The sequence below is a fragment of the Rousettus aegyptiacus genome, unplaced genomic scaffold, assembly GCF_014176215.1.
Source record: "Rousettus aegyptiacus isolate mRouAeg1 unplaced genomic scaffold, mRouAeg1.p scaffold_m13_p_9, whole genome shotgun sequence".
Taxonomy (NCBI): Eukaryota; Metazoa; Chordata; class Mammalia; order Chiroptera; family Pteropodidae; genus Rousettus; species Rousettus aegyptiacus.
Genome location: NW_023416312.1, coordinates 98,364,892 through 98,380,129, shown reverse-complemented (window position 1 = coordinate 98,380,129; position 15,238 = coordinate 98,364,892). Strand labels below are relative to the sequence as shown.

The 15,238-nt window shown below is 47.9% G+C and overlaps 1 protein-coding gene across 8 annotated transcripts in view; it reads left to right on the top strand.

Annotated features, from left to right (window-relative positions):
- Positions 1-245: 245 nt before the first annotated feature.
- CD99L2 (CD99 molecule like 2) overlaps positions 246-15,238 on the top strand; it is a 112,072-nt gene continuing 97,079 nt past the window's right edge. For 2 of the 8 annotated variants that reach the window (XM_036226395.1, XM_036226394.1), the window contains exon 1: positions 246-515. In XM_036226395.1, coding sequence (XP_036082288.1) covers positions 449-515 — 67 coding nt within the window. In that variant the 5' untranslated portion in view covers positions 246-448. The remainder of the gene's footprint in view (positions 516-15,238) is intronic. The other 6 variants (XM_016123666.2, XM_036226393.1, XM_016123668.2 and 3 more) reach the window with 5 other exon arrangements.

Genomic DNA, 15,238 nt, shown 5'->3' with positions numbered 1-15,238 from the left:
GCCACTGTTAAGTCACTGCTCTGGGTCTGCAGAGCCCACCTCCAAGACGTCCATCTCTAGGACTCGGGTGAGAAGGGGCATGAGGACCGCGTGCTGCGGCGGGACCCAACCCGGACTGCCCCACCCTCTGGGCACCTGCAGGCCCAGCCCCCTGCTGAAGACCTGCCCCCGGGTTGTGGCCACGCCCCCGAGACTGCAGGCTCGCCCCGCCCCTCGCGCCGCTGCCGCAGCCCCGCCCCACCTCCCCTTGCCCAAGCCTGGCGCGCTCCGGACGCCAGCGCTCTTGTGCGCCCCTCCCCGCCTTTCTGGGGTGCGCCGTGCGCGTGCCAGCTCTGGGCGGGTTCTGCAGTGGCGGCAGGGCTCCTCCCCCTTCCCCGCTCCTCCCCAACCTGCCCCTCGGGCGTTCTCGCGTTGTGTTCCTCTAGGCCCTCTCTGCCTGCTCCCAGCCATGGTGCCCTGGCGCTCGGCGTTCCTCATTTGCCTCGCTTTCTCCTTGGCTACTCTGATCCAGAGAGGTAAGGCGGGCGGGGGGCGCGCGGGGACCCACCCCAGGGGGCTCGTGGGGCGGGGGCTCAGGCCCCGGCGTCCCCGTGGTGCGCATGAGCGGCCAGGTGCCCGCCTCACGGGCCTGCGGCGGAGACAGCTGGCTGTCGGTGGGGCGGGGGTGCGAGCCGGGAGTCCGCGGGGGCCGACCCTGCCGCGGTCCACGTGGCTGGAGAGGAGGGACCAGGACCCCTTCTGGTGCAGGGCTGGAAAGAGCGGGATAGTACCCCCTTAAAATCCTGAACAAGGTGCCTAACCGGTGACAACAGCTGTCCCCAGGAGACTGCCTTTGGGAAAACCTTGAAGAGAGCACTCATTCTCTTGAGCGGGGCTTCTCAAAATGTATTTTGAGGCCACCTGTGACAGAAGCATCTGGGGAGCTTCCTAGATGCTTTCGTACCCCCTTTGTCAGGGTCTCGGGGTGGCGCGGCGATGTGTAGGTGCTCCCCAGGTACTTCTGGTGCCATCCCAGTTTTCGAGGCATTGGTGATATTTTGCCAAGGAGGAGGGGAGAGAGATTCTGCCGGATCAAGGGAGCAAGTTTCTTAGATCCTGGCAACTCTAAGTGTGGTCCAGACCCCCGCCACGGCATCACCTGAGACTCGATAGGAGTGCAGCATCCCGGCCCCGCCCCTGACCTGAGTCAGATTCTGCATTTTAACGAGATCTGGGGGTAATTCGTATTCAAGTTTGAGAAGCATCTTCTTAGAATAAATGCAGTCTGGTTAAAAATAGGGTCTCGATGTGTACCAGCGGAATCTTCTTGCACTTATTTATATCCGATCTCCATATCAGAAAAGAAGTGTGAGGAAAACACTCCAATTGAGCACAGAATTGTGCTCAGAGCTTCCTGACAACGAAGGCAAATTCAGCTAATGACAAACAAAATGAGCTCAGCAAAACCAAAACTTTGTCCTAGTAGAGTTCTAGTGAGATTTATGTTACATGTAAGGAGCACTGGAAAACAGTGGACAGCGCTAGCCAAGGCAGTTTTGCAAAATATCCAGAAATATTTTGCATGTGGCAGCCATCCTGGAGTTGGTAGAACATTCTACAAAGGTGCCAGGCTCTGTTCTAGACATTGCTGGTGCAGCAGTGAACAGAACTGAGCTGACATCCTGGTGGGGGTAAAAACAAGTGCCAACGTGGCAATCTATATATTGTTAGTGCTCTGGGAAAAAAATCAAGTTACAGGGTTGAATTTTCTGCTTGTTTTTCTCTTTAAAGTTAAAATTTTAATTTCGTGTAAGATGCATTCGTGGGGAAAAGGATAATCGTTTAATTGACTTGCATCTAGTGATGTGGAAAATTTGAATATGGAAGCACAAAGAAGTTGGAAAACGATACTCCCTTTAAGGCTATCTTCTGAAAGTCTTTGACGTGGTGTGTACGTTGAGAAGGTGAAGAATACAAATGCTCAGGTCTCAGTTTTTCACCATCACGTGCGACACTAGGTGATTTAGGAGGTGGTGGAGCAAAGTGACCCGGTGCAACCATTTTACAGATAAGTAAGTGGAGGTACAGAGGTGAAGTAACTCGCTTCAGGTGGCAAAGCTAAGATTTGATCCCGAGCTTCTCTGATTCCACAGTCCTTGCTTTTAGGCGCTGCCTGGAGGTTATCCTCTTTCTACCTCTGACTGGCCGAGTGGCCTTGGGAAAGTTCCCTGAACCTGAGTTAGTTTGCTCATCCCTATAATGTCTAACAACTCACAAAGGTGTCTTGGGACCAAATGTGTATCACTCTCAGATTTGCAGCCCTATCACCAGCTACCATCTCCTGAGTTCTTGCTCTGTAATAGGCACTTCACATTTATTGTTTTTAATTCCCCCAACAATTTTGCTGGCTAAGTAGTATCCCCACCTTCCGGGTGAGGGGCTCCTGGTCACATAGCTCAGAAGACAGCCAGGATCCCATCCAGATAAGGCTGCTACCCAGTGACTTTTGTTATTTTAATTCAGAAAGCTGAACCCAAAGACACTTTTGCTTCAAGGTAAGGACCTAGTTTTCTTGATCTTTTGTGCAAAATACGACAACAAACATGGATTTTGCATTTGTCTTGGGGATGCCTGCAGTTTCAGAGCGGCTGTGTCGAAATTAACAAACACAAAACAGGTGTTCAGTTAGGCACCTGCTGGCTCTCCTGGAGCCTGGAAGTGGTGGATCGAGTGGGCCTGCCCAGGAAGAGCCACTTTATTTTAGTCCTGGTCCTCAGCAGTGAGGTGAGACTATGAATGCCCAGCAGGCCTCGGAAAGCGCACACAAAACCTTGAAGCATGATTTGTGAAATCCCTCCAGATCCTGCAAGTTGACACAGGCTTTAGGCTCCCGGGAGTTTTAAAGGGTGGTTAACAAGTCATCCCTGTTCTAGTTACAGATGGGTTTTCAGTCCACTGTGTATTTTACGAGTTCTGAAAACTCCTCTGAGGCCAGGTATGTCACCTGTATGCATCTACAGAAATGGGAAACTGTTCTTTTGAGCAGTGGGGATTAGCAGCTCAGTGGCACTGGTGGGTGGTGATTATAACAAGGGCTCCATTTCCCCGTCTTCCACACGCTAGGCCCTCATTGCCTTACACACATTGCCCCCTCATAACTGCCCTGAAATGTTGGCACAGTGACCCGTCTCATCTCCTGTGGTCTATAATGGCTGTTTGCCTACAGCTTTGAAAATAACTGAGTGGTAACCCATATCAGATGAAAAACACGTGATCCAGGGAGGTTAAGGACCTGAACACAGGTTTATCTAAATAACCAAAGTGGGGGGCATGAAAGCAGTTCCCTCTAGAGCTGAGGCAGGTCATAGATATGTGAGAGAAGTGACTGGGAATAAGAGTTATTAGAGTACCTGCTCCCTTAAAAAAGAGGTAGCCCAGCTAATGGAGGGTGCAGGCTTTGGACCAAGCCTGCCCTGCACTACCGCAACCTGTGGCAAGTCACTTAACTGCTTGGTGCCTTGGTTTCCTCATCTATAACATGGGTATAACCATACCATCCACCTCTGCAGTTATTAATGTTAAATGATAAAATGTTAAGCAGAGCACCTGGCTCCAAGTGAGCCCTGTTAGTAATTATTCACATCACCTGAGACAGTCCAAGCCATGATTTAAAAATAACAGTGCCAACCTTGAAAACATTATGCTAAGTGAAAGAAGCTAGACATGAAAGTCCACATACTGTATGATCCCATTTTTATGAACTGTCTAGATTTGGCAAATCCATAGAGACAAATTAGTGGTTGCCAGGGTCTGGGGGTAAGGGGAGTGAGTACTTAATAGATATGGGGGTTCCTTTTGGGGTGATGAAAATGTTCTGAAACAGGACAGAGGCGGTGGTTGCAGTACCTAGTGAATGTACTAAACCACCGAATTATAGATTTCCAAAGGGTGATATGTATAGTATATGAATTATATCTCCATTAAAAAAATCATTGTAGTTCAAGCAAATGAAGGAGGCGGCAGCATGTGACAGCTGAGTTTGGATTGGTCTTCAGGAGCCCTTAGACTTGGTTGGGACGGGAGGGTGGGGAGAGCAGAGTGCTCTCCAAGTGTTGGTGGCGCCAAGATGCCAGGCTGTGACCCAGGCAGAAGCCCTGTGGGGTCTAGGCTATGAGCCAGATGGGCCGTAGGGCCACCTGCAGTGTTGGCCCAGAGCTGCTTAACCCTGCTTGCCTGAGTTCAGAAACGGTCCCTGGATTGGTACATCCTGGGTGTGTGTGTGGGGGCGGGGAGGTGGAATGTTACCTTTCCTGGATGGCTCAGAGTCACCATTCACCCCTGACAACCATCACATTGGACTGACAGGGTCTGGGGACTGTTTGCTTTTTAGTATCACCTGTTTTGGCCCCTTCCTCATTGTCACAGGTCACATCCCATCATTTTGGACACCAGGTAACTGAAACTTGTGTTCGTTGAAACAACAACACAGAAATCACCCAAGAGTCAGTGTCAGTATTAAATGATAAAATGCTTAGCAGCTAAAATGCTTAGCTGGTTCCAGTGGAGATGATGATGAGGAAGAGGACGATGAGGCTGTTTGGCCGCTCAGAGGGTCGTGTGGGGAGGAGCTGGTTTTGGTTCTTGTGAGTTCAGGAAAGATACCTTCCAGGTGCGCTGACTTTTCCTCTTCTGGGTTCTTCCCCCATCTGCTGTCGGCACTTTCCCTGCTGCGTGTCCACTCCTGCTCTGTCCGTGGCATTCATACTGGCATGTATCCCTCTGTTGCCCTTGGTGTGTTTGGGGAGGCCTGGCTGCAGGGACTCCTGTCCCCCAACCTGAACTCGGCCCTCCCTGAGGCTTGTTCCATAGCCTGGCCGATCTTGGTTTGAATGTAAAAGCTTAAAGTCATCCTAAACACCTACCAAAAGAGCAAATCTTTCATGCACATAGGTGTTTCAAGTGGAGGCAGGTGGGAATAATAACAGTGGCCCCCAGAGATGTCCACGCCCTCATCTCTGGAACCTGTGACTATTAGGTTATATGGTAAAGGAGAATTAGGGTGGCAGGTGCAATTAAGGTAGCTCATCAGCTGGCCTTAAAATGATATTCTCCTGGGTCACTTGGCCAGTTGAAGGACTAGGATCCTTTAAATATGGAAGAGGGAGGTAGTGGAGTTAGGATCAGAGCGGTGCCACGTGAGAAAGATTCGACTGCCCATTGCTGGCTTTGAAGATGGAAGAGGCCTCGAGCCAAGGAAAGGACACAACAGCCTCTAGAAGCTGGAAAAGGCAAGGGAACATTCTCCTAGAGCTTCCAAAAGGAACACAGTCCTGCCCACGCCATGACTTTTAGCCCAATGAGACCATGTCGGACTTCTTTGTGGCCTTCAAAACCGTAAGATAAAAATGCGTTGTTTTAAGCTACTAAGTTTGTTTGAATTTTTTTTATAGCAGCAAGAGGAAACTAGTAGAGAAGCGGAGGGAGAGATGTTAGTGTCCTTTCTTTGGGAAAAAAAAAAACTAGCTTGCGATGTTTATGTTGTTTCGACTTTGTCATTTGAAATCAACCCCCAGCATGCTGAGGTCAAGATTTTAGAATGCGCGGAAAATTGGTTGGCAGTGATGGTCTTGGTGCTTAGAAGCACCTCAGAGGGCCCCGGAAGGCAGCTGGATTTCTTTAGCTTGGATTTGATTTTAAACTACTTCACAAGGAGTTCAGAGCCTGTGCCTGCTTCAGAGTGCACCCCATTCTGTAGGCCACCTGCGGTGGGGGCCACCAGCTGTCTCCCAAGAGGCCTTTTCCATACTCTTCCCTGAAGCATGGTGCAGTCTGGGGCCCGCGGACAGAGGGTCTCTCATTTGTCCAGGCCACACCTGCCCGTGCTGAGGAGTGTGCTGCCAGCTGACCTCTCTCCGAGGTGGGTCGGGGGAGAGGGCCAGAGCAGGAATGGGTGGCCTGGACCTCCACTCCAGCTTCAACCAGTTTTGAGCTGTCTTTTTTAGTTTTATACCTAGGGCTTTTCATGAGATGTCAGAGGGTTCTGCAGCTTTAAAACAAAAACACTTAAACCGCAGTCGAAGATTGCTAGAGTTGACTCCCACAGAGAGGACTGCCCCTGCTCAGTGAACATCTGTTTCAAGGAGAGGCTCCGCATCTGGCTGGCATCATGAGGTGGTTCTATTTGGGATTATTCTATTTGGGGTTATTTTCAAAATTGGAGGCGGCGCTCTCAGCAGGAAGCATTGTCGCAGTGCAGAACTCATTATCACCAAAATAGCGCTAAGGCACAGACAGGGCTCATTTTGACATTCTTCTTTTTTTAATTTTTATTGCTGCTTCAGCTAGCCTGGGACGAGGGAATTTAACACAGGGCCTGCATTCCAGCGTGGCCCCACCATTCGCTGGCAACAGTGGCCTTATCCGATCTCCGCTTTGTGGGCCTCACAGAATTGTGCCAGTAGCCAGTTAATTGCTAATGCAGACAGGCCGTGTGTTGTCAAGGTATTAGCAAAATTACAGTCCTCAGGGGGGCAGGAGAACGTGAAAGAGGTCACCTGCTTCCTTGGTTCTAATGGGAATCCAGGGGCTGATGTCCACAAGAGCGTGTGTTTGCTTGGCCAGAACCAAAGTGCCCGGCAAATGGGTGAGCTGGGCTCAGAGTCCAAATGAGCTTAGGAGGAAGAACTGGCCCAGGAGCAACTCTGAGTTGCCTTCACGTGCCTTTGGCTTCCTGCAGAGTTCTGTGTTCTTGTGCGGGAGTGATCCCTTTTTCACTGCTCGTTCATTTGGCTTGGTCATGTGGATTAAAAAGCAAGAATCCAAAGTGCTGCCTAAACAGAAACCATGTTTTCATCTCGTATTTGTCAAATCTGGAATACCACGTGGAGTTGTTTGGGGCTCCCAGTAATTCCTTAATTTCCAACACTTGGTTTCCTACCTGTCCCCTGAGACCGCGCCTGGCCAAGGTCGGTGATGTCTTCCCTGTTGCTAAATCAGGTCATCTGACACCTCTGATCACACTTTCTTCCCTTGGTTTCTGGGATGCCCCACTTTACTAGTTCTTTGCCTTTGTTCCTGCCTTTCTCCTCCCCGCCCCCCACCCCGACTTCGGCTGGTGGTGCCTCGGCTTAGTCCTTGGTCAGCTTCTTTCCCTGTACTGCCTTCCCAGTGCTTTCTCCAGCCTCGTGGCTTTAAATGAGGTCTGCTCTGCATGCTTGTGACTCTTCAGTTTCTATCCCCAGCCCTGCTCTCTCGACCTCCAGGCACCTGCGTTCCGCAGCTCCACGTGGTCGTCTGATGCCCTGCTGGTAGGTAGGTTATTGGAATCCTTCAGGCTCAGTTCTCCCCGCCCATCAACTGAATCCTGGCTCTCTCCTCCCCTTATGCTCAAACCTCCCTATAGTCCAGCAACCAAAGGGTCGATGCCCTGTGCAGCATGGTAAATTATTTTGACTGTCACCCCTGCTCATAGGTATCTCCAAAGGACCATGTGAAAACCTGAGCTTCTGCTCCCTCCCTCTAAGCCTGTTCCGCCTGGGTCACTGGCAGCGCCATCCTGCTGGTGGCTCTGGTCGTTCCTCCAGGGCTTGCTTTTCCTCATGCCCTACAGCTGATCTATCACTGAACTTCACGTGAGCACCCTCAGAATCATCCAGACTCTCACTTCAGTTCCCCTCTCACTGAACCACCATCCCCTCACTGGGGCTCCGGTCAGTGTCCTCCCAGTGAGGGTCTCAGAGTCCACTCCTGCCCCTACAGTCTACTCTCCACACTGCAGCCAGGCGATCTTTTAGAGACCTAAATCACATTGGGTCCCTGTGCTCAGATCTTAGCTTCCGGCCCTGCCCAGGCCTGGCTTGCCAAATGTTCCAAGGTGCTAAGCACCTTGGTCCACCTTGGACCTTTGTGTTTGCCCTTCCCTTTGGCTAGAAGTTCTTCCCCCAGATAGGTGTGTGTCCTCGCCCTCACTTCTCGAATGCTCCCACCTTGGAGGGGCCATCCCTGAGTACTCACCTGAAATTGTACCCCAAATACCCTTCTGTCTCTAGCCTGCCCTTATCCGCTGATATCATCCGTCCACCTGCTTCTGTCTCCACCACTTGACTTTGGGCTCCCTGAGGGCAGACACCGTGTTTTGTCTGCTTTACCAGTATCTAGAACAATACCTGGCACACTGAGGGGGGGTGGGCTGGGCAGGAAACAGATGGCATGCTCAAGCACCGTAATTGAAAATCTAATCAAAGGGCTATTTACAAGATATGGGCAGGGTTAAGGGAAACCGAAAAGGAGCGCAAAGCCCCTTGGGTGATGAATCAACTTGGGTGTTCACTACCCTGGGCTTCAAGGGGTAAGAGGAGGGAGGGGTCCTGGAATCCGGAGTAGCCAGGGCTGTGGGAGAGGGCGGGGGAGTTGCAGCAGCCTGGAGGGTGGGCGCCAGGAGAATAAACACTGCGAGTCTTGCTTTGCCTTTCAGTGACTGAGCCTGTGGGTCCCAAATTGTGCACCCAGGTGCCCTGGAGCACTGCAGGAACTCACAGTGGCAGCAAACTCATGGTGGTGCCACAGACATTTTCAATCTTTGAGGACAATGCAGCAACATCAGACACCCTGCAGAGTGCCATTAAATTGGTTGGAACTAAATAAATGGACCGCTAGATATTTCTTTGGCTCTGGGGTGCTGTGAAAAAGCCCCTGAGACAGTAAGAGAACCTATGCTCTGAACCCATTGGGAATCAGGGCAAGGGAAGTCATTGATGTGGCCTGTCCTCATCAGTAGGCCCAGTGTGTATCTGCTAATACGCAAATGAGCAGTTATTGAGCCAGGAACAGTGTGGGACACTATGGGCAGAACAGAATAAAGCTTGCACCTGCCCTCAAGGAGCTTCCAGTCCAGACGGACCTGGACTATGTAGAGTAACTGCCCCTTGTGTCATAAAAGAGGCACCAGAATTCATTGTGGCCACAACGCTGTCTGCCTGAAGACCCTCACCCCCTTTCTCCCTATGTTGAGAGTTGTTTCCATCATCTATTGCTGCATGACCAACCACGGTAAACTTAGTGTAAAACACCGGTTTAATTATGCTCCTAGATTCTGTAGGTTGAGAATTCAGATGAAGACAGCAGGGGCAGCTCATCTCATCTCCACATCTGGAGCCTCGGCTAGGAAGACTTAAGTGGCTGGGGGCGAGGATCACTTGGGAGGCTTCTTCACCCGCATCTCATAAAGGATGGGCTCACCTGTGGCTATTGACACAGGGCCTCTCCCTGTGGTTTGGGCTTCCTTATAGCATGGTATTTGAACTTCTACATGGCCTCTTAGGGCTCTAAGCGTGAGTATTCCAGCATGCTATGTGGAAACGTCATGGCTTTTTTTTTTTAATTGTAAAAAAAAACAGTTTACCATCCGAACCATTTTACGGCATTTCTTTGGCATTAAGTACGTCCACAGTGTTGTACAACCATCACTTCTGTCTAGTTCCAGAATATTTTCTTCACCTCAGACAGAAACCCCAGACCCATGAAGCAGTTGCTTCCTGCCCCTCCCCTCAGCCTCTCGCAACCACTAATCTACTTTCTTTCTCTACGGATTTACCCATTCTAGACCATATAAATGGAATCATACGATATGTGGCCTTTCGTGCCTGGCTTCTTTCAGTTAGTATGATGATTTCAAGGTTCATCCGTGTTATAGCATGGATCTGTGCTTCATTCTTTCCTAAGATTGAATAGTCTATTGTATGGATATATCTCTCACTTCGCTTATCTATTTCTCAGCTGATGGACATTTGGGCTGCTCCTACTCTTTGAGCACAGTGCTGCTCTGAACATTCATGTACATCTTTGAACACCTGCTTTCAGTTCTGTGAGCCTTCGGTGACCTAGCCTCAGAAGTCATGCAGTGTCACTTTCACTTTATGCTATAGGCCGAGTCACTTGAGCATAGTCTAGATTCAAGTTGAGAATACGTATCCCACCTCTCAATAGGAGCGTTTCAAAGAATTTGTCGCCATGGTTTAAAAGCGGCACACCAATCCACCGAGACTGCAAGGTTCACGTGAAATGCTGCCTTATCCGTGGAGGTGTTAACTGCTGTAGCTCTGTTATGATGCATACTTCTCTGACTTTTCTGGTCCCTTATGAAATAATCACCATCATGCGTATTATCGTACTGGTTGATAGCTCCACGTCCACCTCTTCTCGATGCCACACTGCTGTCGGGTTTTCTCTCCAGTGAGGGGGATGGACTAGCTGGCTCTGATGGTCCTCCTAGCACTGATGTGCTGTGAGCTTCACCTGGCCTTATTTGTACAGACTTTTTCTGGTGAGAGTGGTAAGGTCTTCAGCGAGCACAGTGCCCTGCACACAGCTGCATTGGGGGCACTTGCAGAGCAGGGTCTCGGGGCCTTAGGGTAACCCCATCAAGGTAGGGCAGTCCAAAGATTTGCCTTTCTCCACCGCCAACTATTTCTACTTGGAGAAGAGTCAAGGAGGGTCAAGCACTTTTTTCCTGGTTAGAGACTGTAGAACTGTTTCTCAACCATGGCGCTGTTGACATTTGGGGTGGGATAAGTTTTGAGAGGGGACTATCCTGTCTGTGCATTGTAGGATATTTAGCAGCATCCCTGGCTTTTACCTACTAGATGCCAATAACATCCCCTCCCAAGTCCTGCCAACCCAAAACGAGTCCAGATGTTGCCTAATGTCCCACGGGTCAGAATTGCCTTGGGTTGAGACCCACTACTATTGAGACACTTTTTTTTTTGGTATTCCACTCTCCATTTTCAGTATTCCTCATGAGTCACTAGAGTTTTCTGTCATCCTCACGTTGCTTCAGGATAGACGTGTTGGAGTAAATCAGATCAGTCCATCCTCGTGAATTGGCAGCAGCTCCAGCTGACTCTAGGAACACACTTAGGCTCCTTGGTGAGCTTCTAGCTTCTCCTAGTTAGATCAGGCACATCACCAATCTCTTTAGATAGTTGTCTTCTGTATATATTTCCACAGATGGCTCATCTCATCTATCTTGTGTTGATCCTCATTAGTTTCAATCTTAGATGGGGACCTTGTCTTCAATATGGTTTATGATTTTCCGAGAACCAGTGGAAAAGAATAAGCAGGAAGTGAGCCAAAGACTTGACCAGGCAGTTCATAGAAGAAATCAAATTGGAAAACAAACATATGAAAAATTCTCAACCTTATCAGTAATTGGAGCGATGCAAATTAAACTATAATATAAAATCACATACCCTCCAGTAGGCTGAAAATTATAATAAAGTCTGGCAATACCAGGTGTTTACATGGTTATGAGACTTATATGTGCTCTTCGTAGGAAACTTGGAAAATGTAGAAAAGTTGAGAAAATGCAAGCCCCATCACCCAGGATTAAACACTGTCAACATCAAAATCCAGTATTTCAATTATTTTTTTCTCTACAGAAATCTACATTTGACATTATTGATATAGCACCGTATATATAGCTTTCCTCTTTATTGTGAACTATAATACAGAAAAGTGCAAGGCCTTTAATGAATAAGTGTAGGGTGAAAATCTGTCATCAGATTGAGAAATAGAATGTCGACAGGATCTGAGTAGATCTCTGGCCCTCCTGATCTCAGCCCCTCCCCCCAAGAGGTGTCCACTAGCTTGATTTCTATGTAGTCAGGTTCTTGCTTCAGATTTCTACCACCTACGTATGTGACCCTAAATAATATAGTTTAGTTTGGCCTGTCTTAACTTTGTGGAAATGTAGTTACACTGTACACAGGCTTTCGTGTTTTGTCTTTTCCCCGCAAGGTTGCTATTGATCTCTTGTATTTGTGGTTCATTCATTTTCCTTGCTTTGTGTTATTCCACTGTTTGGACATACCACAAGTTTTTTTCTCAAGCCATTCTCTTATTGATGGACATTTGGCTAGTTTCCAATTTTTGACTTTCAAGCAGTGCCGCCTTGAATATTATGCAGATGTGTACAAGTTTTTCTAGGGCACTGGATTCTTAAGTTGTGGTCTGGGGATCCTCGAAGGGCCCCTGAGACATTTTCAGGGGGTCCACGAGGTTCAACTGTTTTCATAGTAACCCTGAGATGTTAATTGCCTTTTGCATTCTTCCCATGAATGTACAGTGTTTTCCAGAATTGATGTGATATGTAACATGAAAGATGTGCTTCTGTCTTCTCGTGTTTTAAACATTTCCCAGTTTTAATTTCTCATGCGATAAATATCAGTGGTTATAACACATATAACAAAAGGTCTTTGAGATTCTCAATTTTCGAATGTATAGAGTCCTAATGGCAAAACGCTTAAAAATTGCTGTTCTAAGGTTCTACCTAGGAGTGGAGTTTCTGGATTACGTAGTATTTATAGCTTCAGTCTTACCAGGTGATGCTATATTGTAGTCCAAAGTGCTCATAACAGTTTATATTCCTGTCAGTGATGTATAAAAGTTTGTTGTGTCAAAGCCTCGCCAACACTTGGTATTGTCAGACTTTAGCATAATTTTAGCTGTTGGTGGGTGTGTGATTTTACATTATTATGGTTTCCTTTGCCTCTCTCGTTACTAATGAGGTTCAGCTCCTTTCCATATGTTTATTGTCCAATTTGATTTCTTCTTTTTTGAATTGACTGGTCAGGTCTTGGTTTATTTTTCACTTTTTCTATGGTTCTCACTCATGATGCTTTATTTCCTCTTGCCTTGGTTATTTCTGGCTCTGTACTGTTCATCGTCCTTAAAATATATAGATAAGGCTTTGAAGTCTGAGTTAAATGTGTTTTCTTCTAGAGAAGATTTGTGTTTGATTTTTGTCAGCTGCTTTGGATGTTACGAGCCTTGGATCACCGAAAACAAGTTCCCAGTTTTTCTCCTTGTTTCCCCTGCACCAAGCAGCCATCCTCTGGAGGTCAAATTGGGAAAGGGCAAGTTTGTTTCTGAGTCGCTCTTACCCCAGAGTGTAGCCCTTAGGGGTCCCGGTTTAATGTGTAAACTTTATTTTATTAGAATCCTCAGTTTAAGAGTTCATGGGCCCAAACTTCAGTCCCTTTGACCGCCTTGGAACCAAAGGTCAAGTTTGTCCAGCTTGGCAAATGCCTTCAGGGCCATGGGCTCCTGCATCTCTGAACTTCCTGCCACCTCTTAGGATTTTTTTTTTTTATGGTTTGTTTTATACCATCTTGTCAGTTCTTCAATGCTTTTAACGGGATGTTTTGAAAATCAACCATTTTACTTGCTTTTAATTGGAAGTTTGGTCCAAATTACTAGAAAGCCAAATTGATACATATCTTCATCCCGTTTAAGTATGTAACCTTATATTGTATTTTCTTATGTTATTAAAATTATTGAGAATATGATTTTTGATGGATATTCAGGTGGGCTCCAGGTCTTTGCAATTATAAATTACATTTTGGTAAATATCTTTGTATGTAAAAATTGGCTGAGGAGAATGATACGTAATCACAGGCTACCTGGGAGAAGTGAGTTGTTCTGAACCTTAGTCGATGTTAGATACATGTCAACTCTTGTTACTGTTGTCGCATTTGCGCATGGGGTGGCCGAGGGGGCACGTGAGGCCTTCCTGCCTGATGACATCAGTCCTTTCTGTGGTCGGGGAGATAAAGTCTTGTGCTGAGATTGCTGGGATCCGGCTGAAGAGTTCAAGTTGGAAGGAGTAATGCCAGGGAACAAAGGGAGCCGATTAAGGAAATGTGGATTGCCAATGAACCCGAGGGCCTGGCTTGAGTCACACACTCTGAGTTGGCAGTTGTGCCAATGCCAGTCTGCACAGGGATGTGAGACCTGCCTGCTACTGCAACGTGGCATCACCCCAGAATGCAGCAAGGCCGGTGGCGGGATCGCTTGGCATAGTCAGTTTCCTCCAGGAGGCCTTGATTAAGTGCTGCTTGTGTGCCAGGCACCCTGCTTGGTGCTGGGCCAACAGAGATGACTCAGATACTGGCCTCGCTTCAAGGAGCTCTGTTTAGTGTGGCTAGAGAGTGGGTTGTTCTCTCAGAGTAAGGGGTTAGTAGGGGGAGAGGGCAGAATGTTGTGACAGGGATTGCTGGTGCTGGCTTGAATCTGCCTTGACTGAGCTGGGACTATGCCAGATGGGAAAGGAGGGGGCATCAGTTAAAGGCCCCAAGGAGGACAGGAAGAGATGAAAGGGCCGCCTGGCCGGCTCTGCGGGTCTGCTGGGGACAGGAGGTCTGGCCAGGATCAGGAAGATAGGGCCAATGCAAGAGTGAGATTTCCAAGTGAGGTGAGCAAAGGAGGTTAGAGATGAGGAAGGAGCTGAAGGGGTCGAGGACAGGATCTGGAGTACATCGAGGTCACAGGCGCTAGCATAGGCCAACATAACATGGGATAGAGAGCGTGAACCCAGCCAGTGCCGGGCAGTCTCACCTCATTTCATGACTAAGAGGGAATGTGCTAGAAGTCAGGAGAGGATAGCCTCAAGGAAAGGGGCTATACCTCAGAAGAGGAGGGCTTTCGAAAGTAAAGGTAGGTTGCTTGGAGGGCCCCAATTTTCCCTCTAAAGGGAGAAGAAGGCAGAAAGTCATAAAGGGACTTGCCCGTGGTCACAGATGTGAACTTTATATCTGCCACCTCTGAACTGCAGGAGCCTTTGTAGCAGGTTCATTTCCCTTCCCGTCCCACATGTCAGAAAGTTCCATTTTCACACATTGTACGATTCACCTAAAGTGTACAATTCAGTAGTTTTTAGTATATTCAGAGTTGTACAATCATTACCACTATCGAATTTTGGGACATTTTTATTGCTCCCAAAATGTCCCTTCAGCAGTCCCTTTCGACCCCCTCCCCCCCCCACCAGGAACAACTTAATCGTTTTTCATATAAATGTAATCATATCATATATATATGGCCTTTTGGACTTGGCATCTTTCACTTACCAAAACGTTTTCAAGGTTCATCCATGTCATAGCGTGTATCAGTACTTCATTGCCTTTTTATGGCCAAATACTATTCCGTTGTATGGGTATAACACATTTATTCATCTGTCAGTAGACATTTGGCTTCTTTCTACTTTTTTGGGTGCTACGAATAACGCTGCTATGAACATTTTTGTACAGGCTTTTGTGTGGACTTATGTCTTCAATTCTCTTGGGTGGAATTGCTAGGTCACAGGGTAACACTGTTTAACTTTTTAAGGAACTATTGAGCTGTTTTACAAAGCCGCATCATTTCACAATTTCACTAGCTGTATACGAGGGTTCCAGTTTCTCTACATTCTCACCAATACTTATTTTCT